Below are 20,894 nucleotides of genomic sequence, written 5' to 3'. Positions count from 1 at the left end.
TTACTTTCTTCAACTTTCATTTTGGCTGGGGCGGGTGGTGCGGTAGGCATCTCACCCCCCTCTGCACATATATTAAGTATCCATTCTACTGGCGGCTCCTCTCCCTTCTCTTGTTCATACATTTTCCAAAGTTTAAAAATAGCTAGGCTTTTGTGTAACTTATTGCCCGTGTATGTGGCATGCAAATATGTCATCATGTGTTGTAAAACGGTTTTAGATAAGGACCCATCTTGTAGCCATGTCATAAACATTTTGTGGGTGGTTCCGTTAACCCACTCTGTACTGTATTTCTTCAGTTTGGGTGCGTGTTTAGGCAACCGTTTGCATAAGTGTGTTAATGGAGTTATGTCCTCCATGCTCAAATCTGTTCCCTTTCCTCTTATATAACACTTGTCAACACTTTTGTGTGGCCTAAACAGTTCCAACAATATGAGCAAGCACCAAACACTGCAAGCTCCAATTCCGATTTTTCCCAAAATGTTATCTTCTATTTTACTCCAAAAACATAAATTTGTATGCAATTTTATCTCAGCTATTCAATCGCGTAAAATTTAAATCGTTTATCTCAAAGAAAATGTTTCAATGTATGACGTCACAACAAAAAACATGTAAGACAGACGCTTGACAGACTAGACGAACACCAGCTGGTCACAGGTATTTCTGCCTCTAATCATTACCCCTTCATGGAGTTTAAACATACCCCTTTCACGACATCTTTAATCGCCGTGGTAGTCTAATCGTTCCCCCTTTAGCTGGGACTCTGGGTACACGTTTCTTCTAGCCGCTTGTATTAAAAGCGTAGGAATAAGGCGAATCCTCTCACTTCTCGGGTGTCTTCTCCATTAACCTCTCTTCTCTGGTTTCTTGCCTGCGTGCACTGTCGCTTCCTCTTTCTCTCTCCCTGCATGCACTCTCGCTATCTACCCACGTGGTCACGCTATCCCCAAACGTGCGGTCACTCTCTCTCACACTCTTGAATATATCCCCCATATTCCTTCTTCTCCAAGTCGCACCTTTGCTCTCAGCCCTTACTTTTTCTCTCATCCTTCCTCTCACACTGACCTTTTCTCTTACTCTGTCCCTTTCTCGCTCATATTTCCTCTTGCTTAACATCGGCACCGTCTATCAATGGCTTCCTCCATTGCTCTATTCCCCTTCTCATTCCATTGCACACCTGCACCCCTTATTGCACCCTCCTTTGAAGCTTTGCGCTCTCCTCCTTGCACCCTGGTCCCTATAAATGCAAAGAACAGCAGTAGACGCCGAAACTATTAGCATTGCCAATGCTTGCTTTCATTATTTCTGATGGTCTTGAAATAGTGCTGGCCTTGTTGTCTAGTGCTGCCACACATTGTCTGTGATTCAACTTGTTGTGAGAGACCCTAGTGTTGAGTGTAAACTCTCATGGCAAACAGCTGGATTGGTTTGTGGTGGCTACTTATGAAAAGAGGATGTTTTAATAAGAGGATATTACCACACTTGGCTGACCATTCCTCAACTCTACACTGCAGAACTGTATTGAACTTGTTTTGATTCACTTTGAAAAAGCTTGTGAAAGCTCACTTAGCTTGAAGTAAGCGTTGGACATTATACACTAGTGGGCCTCATTAAGAGTTTGGTGGTAAATCCACCCAGATGCCACCAAACGGTATTACCGTTACCGCTACTTGATCTGGCTGCATTATTGAAGGATTACAAGTGGCGGTAGGCGGTGTAAGTGCCCATTTATTTGAGCCCATTTGACTCGGTGGGAAATGGCTGGAGGTCAATCCTCCAATTTACCGCCAAACGTATAGTTGGGGGAGGGGGGCGCAGTAATGCAGCAGTATACGGTAATACCACCGCATTAACCTGCACTGCCCAACTGGTAATGAGGTATATGTAAGTGTCCCGGGAGGATAGCTCAGCGGCAACATGCTCGCCTTGGAAACAAGATGACATGAAGCAACACAGGTTCGATCCCTGGGTCCACGCTTAGATTCCTCCGGGTATTAAGCGGTTATAAATATGCAACTAAGAGACATACTCCTGTAACAGCGCCTCGATGCCCCCGGGCTGCGTGAGCGCTTTAAATAAGTGATTTTTTTTAGGTTCCTTTAATGCAAATCTTTAATTGGTAGGGCCTCTTGGTGCTTTGGCCAGTCTGGGGTGGCCACATTGCACTTTGTTGCATTCCATGGGTCTGTAGGATGAATATAAATGGCATTAAGTCCCAAGGCACAGAAATGGAAAACATTGTCATGTTTATACTTTGCAAAACAGCATGTGACGGATGTGTCCCGGCTAACATCAAAATGGTTACCATTACACCTTTGCTAAAAAAAAAAGAAATGGAATTAGATCAAAGGGACCTGGGAAATCTAAGACAAATTACAAATTGCAATTTTATACCAAAGGTACTTGACAAGATTGCCACCTCTCAATTTCATACATTTGTAGGAGCCAACGAGATCTTACATAGCCAACATTCAGACTTTCGGGTGGCACATAGTACCGAAACGGCAATGCTTGATCTACAATCTCACATGTTCAGCATAGTGGAAAAAGAGAGAACTGGGCTACTCGTACTACTCAACCTCAGTGTTGCGTTTGATCTTCTTGATCACAATCAGCTCAAAATGGCACTTGAGAAGGGTGCAAATTGCTCTAAAGAGGCAATTAACTGTCTAACATCATTCCTCTCAGATAGGAAATCGAAGGTTCACTGGGGTGACCATTTTTCGTTTGAAGAGACCATCAGCTGTGGAGTACCAAAAGGGGCAAGCCTATCACCGCTCCTTTTTAACCCATACATCAGACCTGAAATAGATCGAACACCTACTCATCTGCTTTAAGCGGCTCCTCTTCAAATCATTAGCTCCCTGGCCATAGTGCACTTCAAGGCTGTTCACTAATCTCTTGGAATACCAGGGGCTTTTTACATTTATTTCAGGACAACGAACTGGCCAGTGGGACCGATAATCTGATCTGTCTGCAGGAAACTTGGACGAGAACGAACCCCATCTGTGAAGGCTATTCTATGATATTGAACACGGCTCAGAAAAATATCACAGGTCGACCTTTTTCAGGCCTCTTAACATTGGTGAAAAACGTTCTGGGTGGCGAGTACGTAGATCAATGCATCCAAACATCTTCGTCCAGTGCACCATAATACAAATCACAGACGATGACGATGGGTCAGATAAGTTCCTTCTCCTAGTAAATGTATATTGGAACCCGGCAAAAATAGGTGTTCGAACTTTTATCTCATCAGTTGCACGGATGATAGACAGATTTATATTCGACTTCCAAAAATACTCGTATGTGGAGATCTTAATCACTCCTGGATCAATTCTGATGGGCAAGTGATGAACATCCAAGAAAAATCTCATACCACACGAAGCACCATTTGGTGGACTGAATTGGCAGAAAGGAATTGTGTAATGTTGAATGGTCAAATCAGTGGAGACAACCCCGTGAGGGCAACGTGGCATGGGAATCAAATTCACAAAAAAATTGTTATATTTGGACTTCCTTTGAATTTAATAATGAGATCACGGGCCTCATTACAAATCGGGCGGTCTGGAAATAACGGTGGCGGTAAACCCACCGCCACCATTGTTTCCGGACAGCCTGATCACAACTCCTGCAGGCGGGAGGTGATGTTCCCGCCAGGTCTGACCTGGCGGGTTTAACACCGCCCGCCTGCAGGTGGACGAGGAAACATCGGCAGCATTACGAGATGCTGCCGGTGTTTCCATGATCCCCATTCCCATTGAGTCCCATAGGACTCAATGGGAATGGGGATTAACACCATTCCGCCTCCGTGATTCCCGGAAAACCGGGGTTGTAATGCCCCGGTAATTCCGGGAATCACGGAGGCGGAATGATAATACGAGTCCGGCGGTAACCAGGCGGTTTTACTGCCTCGGTTACCGCCGAACTCGTAATGATGCCCCAAGTCATTGGAGATCCTCAGAATGCGCAATAGCGATCATGACGCAGTTAATCTCCAGTGGCTAATGAAGAAAAGTCCATCAACTGAAATCTACAAGGAGCACGTGGAGATAAACCAAGGCCTCAATCGCCTGCGCATAAGACCCTTGCAGATCTCGAAGCTCACACATTCATTAGGATTGGGTCTGACACATGAGTCCACCATGTTGAGTACGCGCTTCTCTTAACACAATTTATTGAAGTCAAATCCGGATGTCGCTATGACAACCTTAAATATAAACATCCATTCAGCAAAATAATGCTATATAAGAAAAGAAAATTCCAGCGTAAGCACGGATATACAAGAAGCAGCAAGACTTCTGCACCAAACATATCGCAATTGGGTGTGCTAGTTTAAATGGCTTTGCGAGCAGGAACTGGCAGAGATAATGCTAAAACTGATATGCCAACGAAAGAGCCGTGAAACACGGGCCATAATAAATGATGGATCTCATAACCAGATGAGCAGCTTGACAGTGGGAGTAAGTCCCACAGACTGTATAAATCATTTTCCAACTGTTTTCACGTCTCCTAACAAACATTGGAGAAACAATAGATCAATCCTCAGATCAAATGGGTGTTTGAACCGAGCAAGGATGATATTGAAGAAGCAATTGAGAAACTCAAAAACTCTGGAGCTGCAGGCCCAGACGGCCTGTCCAATTGAACTCTGAAAAAACATAAAAAGCAATGGGCAAGCTTTATTGAAACACTATTCATAACAATAGTGAAGACGCAGAAGATCCCGTGCTCATGGCCACGAGAATGGGGATGCCACAGATACTTCTCGTTGTACTCCTCGTATTGCAGAGGGTTGGCCATCATGATAAGTAAAACACTGAAATTCAAACTACTTTCATCCAGTAAGGACACAGAAGGCAGAGCAATACTTGTGCACGGGATCCTGGAGGGAACAGAGGTCATCATTGTATACTCCTACGGCCCAAACAGACTGGGCAAACAACTATGACTGGGTAATGTCGCACTTAGCGGGAACAGAGTCCGCAACAATTATCTGGGGCAGTGATCTGAATACCACACTGGATCCCACCAAAGATAAATCCCAGGCAACAGTAACACCTATCCCCAAGGCAGCACTTCAAATTCAAGGAATCTGCAGGGCATACAGCCTGGAAGATGCCTGGAGATGCCAACATGGAGGCACCCGTGACTTCACGTTTCATTCCTGGGTCCACAAAACAAGTTCACGCCTCGATTACTTCCTGGTGTCCACTCATAGCCATCTGCAATGGAACCAGTGCAATATCCTCCCAAGGACAATATCGGATCACTCGGCAGTTACTCTTGAATGCACCCCACCCGAACCATTGGAAGGGAGACGTCATTGGCGATTCAAACCGGGAGCGCTACAGGACCAAGTGTTTGCAGACGAACTCCGTACAGAGATCATTTATTTTCTTGAACTCAACCAGGTTTCTGTATCGTCTGCTGGAACGCTCTGGGAAGCCCTAAAATGTTACATCAGAGAGGTATGCATAACCAAAGAACACGGAATGCTGAAACTCATAAGACAAGAACTTACCCAAAGTGAAACCCTCCTGAAAGTACTTGAACGGCAACACTCCACATCAACCGACCCGCACACAACTGCAGAGCTGAAAAAAGTACTGGACAAATTCAGGGCGGCAGCAGACCGCAAAATAAAATTCCTATCACATGGTCACCATATCCGGCAATATGGGGAGGGGCAGAAACCGTGTGCCCTTCTCGCAAGACTGATAACAGGCGACAGAAAGCCCCCGACAATAGAACAGATACGAGACCCCTTTGGCACCCTGGTCCACACTGACAAAGAAATTGCGGAAACTTTCCGTACCTTGTACCAAAAACTGTGCAGGTCTAAATACACTGCCATCCCAGAAGCGCTGAACAGATACCTGAATGACATTGAACTCTATTGGGTAAATGCCACACTAAGAGAGCCATTGAATCAACCCATCACGTCAAAGGAAATCCTTCAAGCAATGAAAGAGCTCCCGAACACTAAGGCCCCCGGCCCAGACGGACTGATCAGTGAGTTCTATAAAGCATTCACCCCCTCCTTGCCCCGATACTACTGCAGGTCTTTGAGGAAGCACTTGAGACGGGATCCCTACCCCCGACTCTCCGAGAAGCGAATATGATGCTGCTGCACAAAGCTGGGAAACCTCCAGAAGAATGCAGCTCATATAGACCAATCTCACTGATCAATCTTGATAACAAGATCCTAGCCAAAATCCTCGCCACCAGACTGCTCCCCTGATGCCCGCACTGGTACTTGCAGACCAGGCAGGATTTATCCCTGGTCGGAATAGGTCATACGGTATAAGGCGCATGTTTGGAGTCATAGAAGCACTAGACCCATCACACCAAGCTGTAGCGACCCTCCTTGATGCAGAAAAGGCCTTCAATTCCATCGAGTGGCCCTTCCTCTTTGCGCATGGGCCTTGGGAACCACTACATAAGGCTGACCGCCCTTCTGTACAACCAACCCCGTTCACACATAACCCTGGGAAAGACCAGATCAGTGCCCATAGATATGCAGCGCGGGACCAGACGCGGATGCCCCCTGTCTGCCATTCTATTTGCGCTAGTGATGGAACCCCTCGCCTCAGAACTTCGCGCCTGACACATACACAGAGGCCTCTCCTTTGGCCCACATAAACTAATAATCTCACTATACGCTGATGACTTTGCCCTCTACATACGTGACCCCTCTGAGAACCTAAATCCAGTAATGCGAGACAAATATTAAATTCGGCACCTTCTCACGCATGAGAATAAATCGCATCAAGTCGATAATATTCCCCCTGACCCCAGCGACCCGAGAATTCCCAGACGACTATGGTTTCAAATGGGAACACACGAACGTCAGGTACCTGGGCATCCAACTGTCCAGAACCCACCAAAACCTCTTCCAAGATAACTACGGCAAAGTAACACAGGCGCTCCAAGAAAAAATCAATAGATGGAAAACACTACCACTGACCCTATGGGGCTGGGAATAGCTGGTCAAAATGGTGATCCTCCCCAAACTTCTGTATCTCTTTGGGAACCTCCCTCTACTAGTGCCCTAAAAGTACCTCCAACACATTCGCAGCATGGTCCTGGAACTACTCTGGGCGGGCAAACTAGCTAGAATAGCGCACAAGGCTTTGATCCAACCAGTGACAAAAGGGGGGTGGCACTCCCTGACCTAGAGCGATATTACTGGGCAGCACAGGCCCAATTTCTTGGGCCACTGGTACGCCACTCACTTTACCCGACCCCATGTCCAGCTCGAACGAGCCCTCGCATCACCTAATCTACTGAGAGCTGTTATCATCGGCCAAACACACATCCCACACACTACTGTAAATACGGTACTATCCACCATTTCAATCTGGAAGAAAATGGCGCAGAGATGCGACATCCAGGTTAGATTCTCCCCCCTTCTTCCGATCAGATGTATCCCCGGTATCCTACTGACCTAAGAGAAAGTCTATCTTAACTGGGCCAACAAGCTACAGCTGCACACCATGGGCGATCTGTTTTGTGACGAGCACTTCATTACACCTGAACAAGCCAGAGCCCGTGAGGCCATCACTGCCCTAGACACATTCATCTATTTACGTCTCCGGTTATCTCTCCAGGCCCTCTTCCCCTCGTTCCCACAACAACCACCAACATGGCAACTACTACACGGGGTAATCCAATCAAAAGGGGAGGGCAGACTTGTGTCGTCTATCTATAAAACCCTACTATCTGACACGACTCTACAGCCCACAACACCAAGGGCAAGATGGGAGAAATCCCTACACACGACAATACCAGATGAGGACTGGGACTACATAATAGCCCAAACACAGAGTATCACTAAACACTCGATATAAACAAATACACCTTAAATACGTACACCAGGCATATTGCACCCCCGCTAGGCTACACACCCATCACCCCACTACCCTGCCATCGTGTAGCCACTGCAAAACCCCATTGGCAGATTTTATCCATCTCGCATGGTCGTGCCCGACCATACATCAATTCTGGGAAACGGTACTGGAGAAGACAGCAGCAATCAAAGGCACACCCCTCGAGCCTGACCCCAAGATCACACTTCTTGGATTAACCAAACATTTGCCACCCTCCGAGCGCAAGCTGTGCGGGCTGTTACTGATACTAGCTCGAAGGAGGATTGCAATGTCGTGGGGAAAAGGACTTTGCAAGGTTATTTTGTGTGGTTTTAGAATGCATCGTATGTTTGCTATGTATTGCTGCTGGTGCACAATGTGAAGTGCACCCGTGTGTTGTCATTTCTTCTGCTTTGCAAGGGTAAATTGAGATTCAAACAATGTGGTTCTATTGTAGGGTTTATTGTATGTTGTGTTTTAGTGTCAATGTTGGTTTGCTGTGTGCTCCAGCATTTAACTCTTAAATGTTTGTGGGAATGTGCTAATGTGGAGCATGCGTGTGAAAGCCCAAAGCCTGCATGCTGGCCGCACTCCTCCCGGGCGAGAGGTTTTTGTTGTTGTTCACCTTTTGTATATTTGGTTTCACTTTTGCATGGGTGCTGCTGGGGACTGTGCTCTCAACTACTAGTCCTTGTGTTCAGCTTTGAGGACTATGCTTGTGTTGCAGACGCGAACCCCCACACCGCATGTTCGTGGATTCAGAGGGAAACATCACTATTGCTTTAGAAGCTCAGATATGAGGGAGATGGTATGTGCCAGTGGTTGTTTGCCTCTTTACCTGCCGATTGACCGCCAAGGTAATCCCCTTGGTCATTAACACACACTAACTGGCCCTCCCTGCAAAAATCACTAGCTCCAGAATCTCTTTGAGCTCGCTCTGTAGCACAGAACAGTCAAACTAGCTGTGGTTATGGTGCTGCTGTTTCTTATAAGCATTTTTCTAAAATGCTAATGGCTAAATTGCAATTATAAATAGCCCAGGATGTAATACAAATGTCGTAAACAAATGTGCCTTTCAGCCTTTAAGCTCCAGCACTGTAGAAGTGAACTTTGAACTTTTTGGAAAATTCCTGGGCAGTTGTGGAAACCATACTAAAGTCTCCGCACTTAGCAGTGGTACTTTGCGGAAGCCAGTGCCCTTTATTCATTTGACTCCTTTACTTTCAGTCTCGCATTGTAAACGCACTCTCCCAACCTCTGTCACTGAGTATTCAGTGATTATAAGCGAGTGTTAGGCAGAATCCTGTGCAGTACCCTTAGGGAGCACTACAGAAGATTAAGACTACAGGTGAGAGCAAATTGGTATCAGTCCGTACTACAAAGATTTAGTTGGTAGCTGTGGCTGAGCAGTCAGACTTATCTCAAGAGGGAGATGAGCAGTATTCAGGGTTTACACAATAGGCCTTCGGTACTATGGGACAAGGAAACACTGACCAAAGCTTTGTAGTAAAAAAGAATATATATATTTTATACACTTTTAGTTAAACACATCTATCACCGTTATCAAGAAAGTTAAATTAGGTCAAGAAAGTATACACAACTCCATAGTTAAATTGTAGACAAGTTTGCGCAAGAGTGAAAACTGAGCAAAACGGCACAGTGCAAACCAAACACAAATGGCACTCTAGCAATTTCTTACAAGGGAGGGAAAGCAGACGTTATACAGAAATATCTCCTTACACACCCTAACAACACTTCCCATAAGTTTGTGGACCAGTTTAAGCAAGGCAGTGCATCAGTATAGAAACTACTTAAATGAAAACTAATCAAAATGGCAGGTTTAAAAGTGGGAAGGAAAGGGTGGTTATAAGAAGTAGGTGCACCAACACAGTTCTAGTTGAGAAGTAATCTAGAGAAGGCAGTTCTAACAAATTTAGCCAGAGTCAGTAGGCCTGTGCCAGAGTCAGTGATACAGGGCAAGGGCCCAGGAGCAAAATGTTCTTGTAGCTGCAGTCAAGTCTTTGATTAACGATTTTGAAAAGGTGGATGCAGAAGGTGAAAGACAATGTTAAGAGAGAGAGGTGGCCAACCCACCAGGTGGGTAAAGGATTTAAAACACCTTTAGCACTACCGGGAAGAAAGGGCGGACAATGAAGAAGTGGCTTCTGCGGTGGCGGTTGTTCCTGGTAGTTCCTGAAGTTTGGGTGATCCAGCAGAGGAAGAGAGGCTCTCGTCGTGGAGGAAGGTTCAAGTTAATGCACTACCCAGGGATGAAACCATCCGCAGTGCTGCCCGACGAATAAAAGATACGCTCCTTTAAATCGTGTTCCGGGTGGTCTGGTGCCTGGCTATCTGGCCTCCGAGTACAGGGTACTGGCGATTCGACCAAGGCAGGTCCGGCAATGCGATTGGCAAACTGGTTGGCCCCAACAGCTCAAGGGAAGAAGGCTCTTTCAGATGAAGATCTTTTCTTGTCGTGTGGCGAAAAGTGGTGAGATGCTGCATCAGGACTTCACCGGTGGTTCAGTCGCTGCAGATGTCTTTGGCTTCTCTCCTCTTCGGCTTCTTAGTTCCAGTGGCAACGTCTTGCTCTTCCAGTCCTCAGGACCCTGCTTTTATGCAAAAGGATCCCCATTCATACAGCTTAGCTGTCACTCACACAGTGGAGTGGCCATCTTGGCGGGAGACCCTCCAGCCCATCAGGATAGAGTGTGACATGGGTTGCTGAGGCAACCCTGTCCAGGGGTCCTACTCCCCCTCTCATATAATGGACCCACCCCAGACTCAGTGGCGCCGAAAGGAGGGCTTCTTGGCAGTAGACCGCCAAAAGAACGAACAGAGGATTCCCGACCTGGGTTAGGAGTTTAGAGAAAGACACGAGAAAGAAGTTATATTAAAGTTCTGGCAAATAAAACCTACCGGAGTAAAGTTAATATTAAAATACACCGGCGGTATGTTAGAGGCTGTCAGAAAATGTGGTAGCCTCGAACAATGGGAAAATCCCATAGGAAAATATTTGCAGTCGAATATTTACTGTAGTAACCACTGCCACCAGCCAGAAACTTCTGAGAGAGGAACTGTACGGTACCCTCTCGAAAATGAACATAAGGGAAAAACTACTAACCCTTCCCAGTACCTCCATAGTAAGATGCGTTGTACTGTTTTAGTTCATAAAAATTGACTAGTAAAGTCAATGGGGACTTTACATGCCCTGGGAGACAGTAGTCAGTCGCAGGGTATGGAGTCTTTGTTTGGGGGTTGCTACGATACCCCAGTGTCACTGCACAGAGGGTGCTGTGTAACACATGTGAATAAAGATGGTTCCTATGGAGGTGAGAAAAACCCCATAGACATTAAACACAAAAATAGCCTAGAACACACATAGCACAAATGCCTAAGAGTGGGAAAAAGAGTCTCACACTTAGCAGGAGAAAAAAACAAACACTTCAAATCCAGCAAAGCTGCTGGGGGACTCTATAGGTAAGGGAAATTAGCCATAGAATGAGAATTGTCCCTAAAAATGAGTTATCAAGATTTCAGTTAAGGGCGGTGTTGGCAGCTTGAGAACCTCAGTGTTCACTGCTTATGAAACGTTATTCACCCACACTTCTTATTAGTGCCAGTAGCTCCCGGCTACATGTGTGTGCTAGTCGTTTGCATGCAGACATCCTGTTTAGGATACAATGCTTACGTGTGCGGTGTTGCACATATATATTTCACGGTTTCTTTTGTTCTTTTCAGAGCTCTAAATGTGCAGGTAAGTCTTATTTTACCAAACTACTGAGTTTTGTGCAGAGAAAAGCCTGCTTGGCACATGGCGTTCAATGCTGGAAAGTGGCCTCCCTTGAGCCAGTCCTTGCTTTTAGTTTAGTTATACTGATAATAAATGATCCCACTCGCAGCATACAAAGCACCACTGGCAAAAATGCCAGGAGTGGCTGAAGGTATCGCATGCACGAGTCCACTTGTCAGCCGTTAACAATGTAAAAAACGTGTTTTTATTGTGTTGCCCTACTTGCTGGGTGCTACAAAATGTGTGTAACTGCAAATGTTCCTTGCCCTGAGTTCTTGTTGAAAACCATGATTGACAAATCTGAATTTTCGGCGCTTGTGTAGACATTGGGTCAACACAGGGACTCACAGCCTTTATCAGCTTTTGCCATTTTATGGCCAGGGAGTACAATGAATGGCAGCGCTTGGCAAACGCTTAAGCCTCACGGCACAAACGCCCACACATTTGACTTTGTCAGTCCCCATCTTTTGCTGTTCTTCAGCTTTCAATGTTGTCCTATTCTCATCTATTGTGAATTCTATTGTGAATTCAGGTTGAGGGACCCCAATAGCCAAAGAGCTTAGGACCTCAGCCTGTGACTACAATTGAGTGAGTAACTTGCAAGTTAATATGAGAAGTTGGACGCCTATGTTAAGTGCTTTGGTGCAGGTTATTCTGGTGGTAACCCTGTGCTGATGTCAAGTTTACACTGTTTTGATACCTCTTCATGCTTGAAGCCAGGCCCGTCTAACCCCGCCTCCATGTGCTGCTTTCCTCCCTGCACAGCTGGTCGGCTCTGGCGCATCTGGACCGTGCAAGTCCAGGCCCTGGTGTGCATCGCTTCACTTCTCCTGCTCGTGGCCACCATCATCTGGATGACGGATAGAGGTAAATTCGGCACAATGGCATACATGCTAACATTCTGTGACCAAAAATCTGTAGGAATCTTAAAGTTTCAAAAATGGTAATTAGCATAATGATGACATCACAGGAAATGATGTCACACCAATTTGACCAATTAAATGATATAACATGACATCACAGGAAATTACCTCAAGTGACATGGCTTTGAAGAGATCACAGGAAATGACTGGCTGGTGGCCTATCCTAGATCCTCGGACCCATCATTAGAAAGAAATGTACCAAATAAGTGAGCTGTGCACACTGTGACCAGCTTCTTCCTCATTAACACAGGTTTTCCCCTTCAAACATACCCATAACAATGATATATAAATTCTCCATTCATTTGGGATTTCTAGAAGTTAATGAAACCTGGTTAACATTTCATTAGATTATGACTCGTACTGCTTCTTTAGGAATACAAACTTCATCGTTTTTCTAAAAATGAACAACTTCTCTGAAGTGAAACACGCAAATAAATTGATAATATTCTCACTCAGTCAGTAGCTAAATGCAATCACTTTTTAAATAACAAACTGTAAAAACAAAGAGGTGATGGCTGGAAGGGTTAGAATGAATCTTAACCTCTGGCATTGCTCCGAGCAACCCTCCAGACCATTGTTCTTTTCCTGCCACGCCATTACAGAAGGGGAAAGACCATATGCAAATCAGGCTTGGTCCCACCCCAAAAGGGGCAGTCCAGCCCGAACTGCTAGGTCCCATCCCTTCTGCACGGGACCACATGCATCCCCAAACATGTTTCGGCCTTGTTGGTTCAATGAGATTATCTTTTGCAGAGGCCTAACAAAGTCGACATTTTTAACAAAACATGAGTAGAAGTGGTGTTAGAAAACCTTACTTTATAGTTAAATAAATAAGCATCAGAGAATTAGGCCCAAAATAGGATAAAACAACCTATAATACTTATTGTGTATTAGAGCAGAGCACATACTGACTGTACAAAGTGGGAATTCTGAACATGGTGAAACCTGTGTGTTCTAGCATATTTAGTACACTGTTTACTTTCTTATAATGTGTGACATATTTATTCTCCTTTTGGGACTCTTTTTCTTGAATGTCTCTCTAACAATTAGACGGATGGTCCTGAAGTTGTGCTTGCTGTAGGGCTACTGCTCTCCCTCCTAGCCAATAATGTTTGGTATGCAGACGATTTTGCTTTCTTGATTAACTTGTCAGATGGTTTCCACTTGTAAGGATCAGTATTGCTAAACACGTTGACCTTTGCTGATAAAATGCCACATAGCGTATTCCTAATACCTGTATGTGCTGCATATACACCGTCAGAAGCACGGCTTTCTATGCTCCGTCCCAGCGGACTCCTCATATCAGTTGGGACTTGCCGTACTATGTTGCACAGAGTTTCCCAGAATGCATTGCTGCGAGGTATTGACAGAATATACTTTGACAGGACACACGGCACCTTGAAGCGAAGAGAGTTATCTGCAGGATCCCACAATTTGGAAAGATCTTAGCAGAACTGATCTCTTCTTCAGGAACATCAGGGAAAACATTACACAATTCCTCAATACTGGTAAATGACGAGGTCATCCGCATGTTTGGAGACAAAAATGTGGCGTTCCTTACCACTGAATCGTAGAGGGGAAACTTAGTTTTGATGTATGTTAGCACCTTAATATAAAATTCTCTCACTTGTTTCGTAAATGCTCCAACTGTAGGTGTCCCCTCGATATGAGAATGCCTTATCGCCTGTCGTGCCCCATCGCCAATTAACAAATCAGAATTTGGATGAATGCGCGGGTCATTAAAAGCAACTCCTAAAATGTCATCCTTATGCTGCTCAATGATCTCTGGCTTTATCATGCATGACAGAATTGACTCATATGGTCTGACCTGTGACTGGTGCAGCACATGTACCAAAGGAGTTTCTGTCTGGAGTAGAACATTAATGTGTTTATTTATATCTTGTAATCAGTTATAAAACTTTTACAAAATACAATTTAGCTAAAAACAAATCACAATCCATGACAACATATATATTTCATCATAGAGTTAAGAGTTAAACACTCACCATATTAGTTGAACATATCAAAATGAGCACTCTTTGAAATCTTGTATAAAACACAGGGTATAAATGCATGATACTAAACCATTTGAAACAATAAATGGTATTAAAAGCTAGTCCACAGTCTAGGCAGTTACAACACATTTAGACTCATTATCAGAATAGGACTATCAAACATTCTACCCATCAACATTAAATGGGCTTTGCCATCGTGTTTCGGGAGCAATTTACTTATTATTCCCCAAAGCCTAAATAAGGCATAGTCACATTATCCGTGTTCAGGCAGTAAGTCCAAAAGGCATCCGTTTGGAGAATCTCATAACAATGCAAAAAGACTACCAAATGTGGCCATTATCTCTGGGCCCAGCACACACATTCAGTAAACAAGTGTTGTGTTGTCTCCAATTGTACACTACTCTTACAGATCCTACATGTACATGCCACACGGGCTATCTTATACCTAGCTCCAAGGTTAGCCCAAACAGGCAGTTGATTCAATCTTAATTTCAAACGAAAATTCCTAGCTGCAATGCTAGGACATAATATCAGATAACTCTGAGCTTTAAGGTATCGATGGGTAACCTTATCCACGTTTTTATGGGAACTTAAACTACTAAGATGTTCACAGTTCCTTGTCCAGTCCCATAGACGTATTTTATTTTTCAACATACATTTCAACACTCTATTGCTAGTACCCCGATTAAATTCCAGTACCCAGCCAATATTCTCAAACCGCTTTGACCATGTATAGCCATTAATCCTAAAAGCTGACATTTTGGATTCATATTAATTTTCAAGTACAGTATCCCCTGATTTTATTCTAACTCGGCTTTTTAGGGACACCAAGCCCAACTCCAGCCTTATATACTCTATGGATGTAGACTGTGCCAGGCCCAGGATCCTTCTCCAAAAATAGCTCTCGATAACATCCAGCCACCCGAGATCCACCATCGCCAATGCATCCAAACCGTATAATACCATTGTACAGAGGCATTGATTATATAACGTCAATACCCCACCAAAGGAAAATCCAGCAGTCTGGTTTGCAAACCTATATATCGGGTTAGTTAATCTCTTAGCCTTAATGCCCTTACTTTCTTTTATATAACTATATGCACGTGAAGAGCTCCTCTCTAAACCAAGGTATGGGTATTTTTCCACCCTTTCTATAATACCAAGGCTAGTGTTAAACGAAGGGCATTTAATGCGTGTGTGTAGAAGCGACAACCATTATCTTCGTTTTGTCCATGTTTATCACAAGTTTGTTGTTGTTAGCATACTCTACCAATTTCTAAAACATATCCTTCACACCGCTCAGTGTATAATTAAACAGTGCAAGATCATCTGCATAGAGGATACACGGTACATTGCAATTACCAACTTAAGGACAACATCTTCTGTGTGGAAGATTGGCGGTATATAGACAGTATAATAGCTCTGCCAATGTACATCCCTGCCTAACCCCGTTGCAGGTACGTATTGGGGCTGACAATCTGCCACTATCATCCAATCGTATCTGCACCTAAGTTTCATGATGGAGACCCTTAAGAATGCAGAGCAGCCACATGAGACCACCCCAGAGCTCCAATTTAGCCCATAGCTTTTCACAACATGCCCCATCGAAGGCGGCCCTAAAATCCCCAAATATGGTATACAAGGCCGCCCCCCCCCCCTGTGCAGTGGGATCTCGATACAGATGATCCATCAATCGTATATTGTGGATGGTACCACATCCAGGTCTGAAACCTGTCTGCGCATAACTCAGGATCTTAGCCTCATGGACACACTGCTGCAAAGCATCCAGAAGAAAAGATGCAAACAGTTTCCCAGAAGTATCCAGCATGGACAATAACCTGTAATTATTCACAAGATTACGATCACCTTTCTTGTGCACTGGTACTAGGACTGCCTGTTGCCAGGATAGTGGTATAGTCTGGGTACTACATACCTCATCAAATAAAATGTTCAATATATATGCCCACCGTCCAGGATTTAATTTAAGGACGGCATTCGCCAGTCTATTCGGACTGGGGGCCCTGGATCCATTCAATTTACCAATCTTATTCTCAATTTCTGCAATTCCCACTTCCAGGTGCCAACCATCGATCATATATTTCAGGGGTATATTACATGTATCAGTTAGCTGTCCACCTTTAAGATGTTCAAGCCATAGATTTTCTTTTATAGGGTTCAGAGTTTTCTCTCTAATCTCACCCTTAGCTTTATTTAAATGGGTCCAAACTTCCTTCGTATTCTTTTTACTCAATACTTGTAGCATATCCTGCCACTGTCTATTTTTTATAGAAAGCTTCCACCGCTTTTGCTATCCTCTATAGCAGTTCTTAATATGTTAATGTTAATGTTAAAGGATATTTGTACAGCGCACTATCACCACCGTAGTGGTCCCTTGGCGCTCTGGCGGCTCTGAAAGAGGAGGGGACGATGAGTTTGTGGGAGGAAGCAGGAAAACTGCAAGAGAGCAGTGATGTGCTCTTGGCGGCCTCAGCCCGGTGGGTCCGTTGGCTGGGCCTGGGGTGTTTGCGGCCGGTAGTCGTCGTGTACTGTTGTGCAAGGCTATGTGTGTTTTTGTTTTGTTGTTGCCATGTAGTGAAGTTTGTGTGTTTTTTTTTTTTGTGTTGTTGTAGGTTTTGGTTGTGTTTGGTTTGGAGTTCGAGAGGTGTATGCAGAAAGGGAAATTGTTAGTAGGGTTGGTTAGTTTGCATCTACATCCTGAATTGAAGCGCTCGGCTTGCGTAGTCTCTCCTATTGCGGCTCTGTGCTGATCTGGGTCTGACTGGCATGCAGGTTCAATACTCCTCTAGTCCCCGCCTCTAATATGCTCTCTGATAGCTCCCCTTACCCTCCATTTAGACTCTAGTGGGCCTGCCAATGACAACCTCTCGGGTAGTGGGGGAGGTTGCAAGTGTCTCGATAATTCCACACCAATGTGGTACCTGGCGGTAATTTAAATTAAGGGGCGGACAAACGTGTTGGTGGGATTGTCGGGGTTAGTCTATTCAGTCGCCGTGCGTGCCGCCTGTGTTCCTGTCTATCCAATGTCGCCCGTACAGCTGCCGTGGGCTTTACTCTCCCCGGTCAGGGATGTCCGTGTCTTTCCAGTTTAGATATCCTTTTTACCAGTTTCGTTTTCCAGGTTTAGTCTGTGGTGTTGTAGAGCCAGGTTTTTAGTGATTTCCTGATTTTAGTTGGTCTTCAGTGTTTCTTATTTCCTTTGGGATGTTCCAGGTTTTTGCGTCTAAGTGGTAGAAGGAGGTGCCTCCAAGTTTTTTTCTTGAGGTATGGTTTGAGTTCCAGGCGGAATTTTTCGTTGCTCGATCGGAGGGGTCTCGTTGGTTTGTAGACTGTTATTTTCTTTTGTAGGAATTCTGCTCCTTGTCCGCTGATTGCCCTGTGCGTTATGCACATTGTTTTGAAGGTGATGCGATGTTTAACTGGGAGCCAGTGTAGGGTTTTTAGGGCTGGAGTGATGCGATCTCTTCTGGATAGTTTGAGTAGTAGTCTTGCTGCTGCATTTTGGATCCGTTGCAGTTTCTTCAAGAGGTATTCAGGTGTTCCGAGGTAGAGGCTGTTTTCATAGTCTACTTTAGACATGATTAGGGCGGCGATAGTGAGTGTTTTGTGCGCGAAGGAGAGGAAAGGTAGAATTCTTTTTGCCGTTTGGAGGGAGAAAAAGCATTTCTTCACTGTTGCATTTATTTGTGGCTCCAGGGTTAGGTTGTTGTCCATTAGGACTCCCAGATTTTTGACTACCTTTGATGGTGTTGGTGCGTTTCCCATTTCCGTAGGCCACGGGATGGTGGTTTCGTTCTCATGGTCTTTGGATACGATCATGATTTCTGTCTTTCCTGGGTTGATTTTCAGGTTGTTGGCATCCATACAGTCGAAGACTTCTTTTAGACGTCGGTAAGGTTTGAATGGTCGGCATCGGTGTCTCTGATTTTGTAGATGATCTGAGTGTCATCTGAGTAGTTGTAACATGTAATGTTGTATTTTTTGAAGATTCTGATGACCGGAGTCTGGTAGGTGTTGAAATATAGTGGAGATAGTGAGGATCCTTGTGGTACTCCACAGTCGTTAACTCGTGGAGTGGATTTGAAAGGTTTTATCCATATGGTTTCTGTTCTGTCTGTTATGATTTGGTCCAGCGTAGTCTGTGTCTGTTATGCCTATGTTTTCTAGTCTTTTGGTCAGGGTGTCGTGGCTAACAGTGTCAAAGGCTGCGGAGAGGTCGAGCAGAATAAGGGCTGAGGTAGTGTTTGAGTCTGTGTTAGTTTTGAGGTCGTCCCAGATGGATAGTGCTGTTTCCGTTCCTCTCGCTGGTCTGAAACCGATTTGAGCTTGGTCCAGCAGGTGGTGTTTTTCTAGGTGTGCTTGGGTTAGTTTATATACATAGGTTTTAGAAGTTTTGCTGGGTAGGGGATGTTCGAGATTAGCCTGTAGTTGGAAAGGTCATCTACGTCACCACTTGTGTTTTTTAAGAGTGGCTTGATGTATGCTGATTTGAAGATCTTCTGTACAGTCCCTGTTGATAGTGGTAGATTTAGAAGGTTTCTGTAGTGTTCTGCTGGCAATCCTTGCGCGAGGATTGATTTGTAGATGTCTGGGGGACATGGGTCCATAGGTGATCCCGCTTTCTTGCTTTGTTTAACCAGCATTGCGAATGCCTCTGCTGATATTTCAGGAAAGCTTTGGAGTTTGTGTTGTAGTTCCGAGTTAAGTTCGTTGGGTTGTATGTTGTGGTTGGTCGGTCGCTTTTGCATGGTTTGCCGGATGTCGTTGATTTTTTTTTTTTGATTTTTTTTTTTTTTTTTAAGTGATCTGCCAGGCCGTTGCATAGTTTTTCTGAGGGGGTTGGGGTTTTATCACAGCCTGGTGGGTTTCTCATTTCTCCAATGATGCTAAACATTTCTTTTTGTTTGTTGGTGGCATTGTTGATTCTGTCATCGTAATGTCTTTTCTTTGCCTTTTGAATTTCATTCTTGTATGCACGGATTTGTTTCTGGTACAGTGTTTTTTTACCTGGGTTGAATTGTTTCCTCCATTCCAATTCCATCTTTCTGTTTTCCTTTTTCATGTCGATTAATAGTGGGGTGAACCATTTTGCCATTGCTCTTTTTTTTTTTGATGGGGTGAACGGCTTTTCCGGGGCGATCTTGTCTATCGTATCTGCGATCCATTTGTGCAGTATCTCTGCTTTGCCGTCTAGGTCAGCTAGCTCCAGTTCTGTAGTTGAGGGTTTCGTTAATTCCAGTTGTTCGAATAGGTTGCTTATTTTGACGTGTTTCCAGTTTCTTTTGGTGGTGGTTGTGAGTTTCGCTGTTGGATGTAGGTTTGGGTAGGCAGAGTGATCACGAATGGGATGATGAGGTGGTTGCTCCATAGTATTTGTATCGGAGGTGCCGTGGTGATGAGTTTTTCTTTGGCGAAAATTGCATCTAGGGTGTGACCTGCTGAGTGTGTTGCTCCTTTGACTAGTTGTCGTAGTTTCATGGTGCTGAGTTGTTCAATTAGTGAGTTTTGAGAGTTGGCGTGGCTGTCTTGAAACCAGATGTTGAAGTCCCCCAGGATGATTAGGTGTTCGTGGTTGATGGCTAAGTTGGTGATGGCTTCCATGTTGGCTTCTATCATATGTTGGTGGTGTGTATACCAGGATGAATGTGATGTTGGTTTTTGGGCTCGCTGTTAGGTATATTACCATGGTTTCGCAGTTCAGGATGTTGAGTGGTTCGTGGGTTTTTATTTTCAGGTGTTCTTAGAATCCTATAGCGATGCCTCCTCCTTTTTTTTTTTTTGTTCTGTTTATTTGAAGGCATTTAAAGTCTGTCGGACGGCAGCTTTGGAGTGTGATTTTGTAGTTGTCGTCCAGCCATGTTTGTGTGATGAACAGGGTGTCAATGCCGTTGTTGAGTAGGTCGAAGATCTCTGAGTGTTTTGACATGGATCTTGCGTTTATTAGATTGCAGTGAAGATTGGTGGTGTTTGGTTTGGGTTTTGTCGGGGTCTCCTTCCGCCCGGTGTTGAGGTTTCCTTCTTGGTTGGCCACTTGTTGGGCTGCGGTGTTTGGGGTGTCTGCGTCTTCAAAGAGTTCTTCAAGGTTTTGTCTTGGGTTTTTTGTGTTTTCATCGGGTTCTACTTCCGGGGGTTGTGGTTGTTGATTGGAAGTTCGGTTGTGGTTGTTGATTGGAAGTTCCTCTTGCTTTGGTGATGTAGGGTGTTATTGGGTCACTTGTCTGTATGTTGTTTGTTTTGGTCATCCTTCTACTTGCTTGTGTTAGGTTGATTGATGTTGCTG

At 44.6% G+C, this 20,894-nt stretch overlaps 1 protein-coding gene across 2 annotated transcripts in view; it reads left to right on the top strand.

Annotated features, from left to right (window-relative positions):
* The window catches only part of LOC138570265 (uncharacterized), a 326,232-nt gene that overhangs the window by 139,249 nt on the left and 166,089 nt on the right, over window positions 1-20,894 (top strand). For both annotated transcript variants that reach the window (XM_069649033.1, XM_069649032.1), the window contains one exon: window positions 12,424-12,525. In XM_069649033.1, coding sequence (XP_069505134.1) covers window positions 12,424-12,525 — 102 coding nt within the window. The remainder of the gene's footprint in view (window positions 1-12,423; window positions 12,526-20,894) is intronic.

This window comes from Ambystoma mexicanum, chromosome 2q, assembly GCF_040938575.1.
Source record: "Ambystoma mexicanum isolate Mex_15411 chromosome 2q, UKY_AmexF1_1, whole genome shotgun sequence".
Lineage (NCBI taxonomy): Eukaryota > Metazoa > Chordata > Amphibia > Caudata > Ambystomatidae > Ambystoma > Ambystoma mexicanum.
The sequence above is the reverse complement of the archived record's forward strand: the minus strand, read 5'-3'. Positions and strand labels throughout refer to the sequence as shown.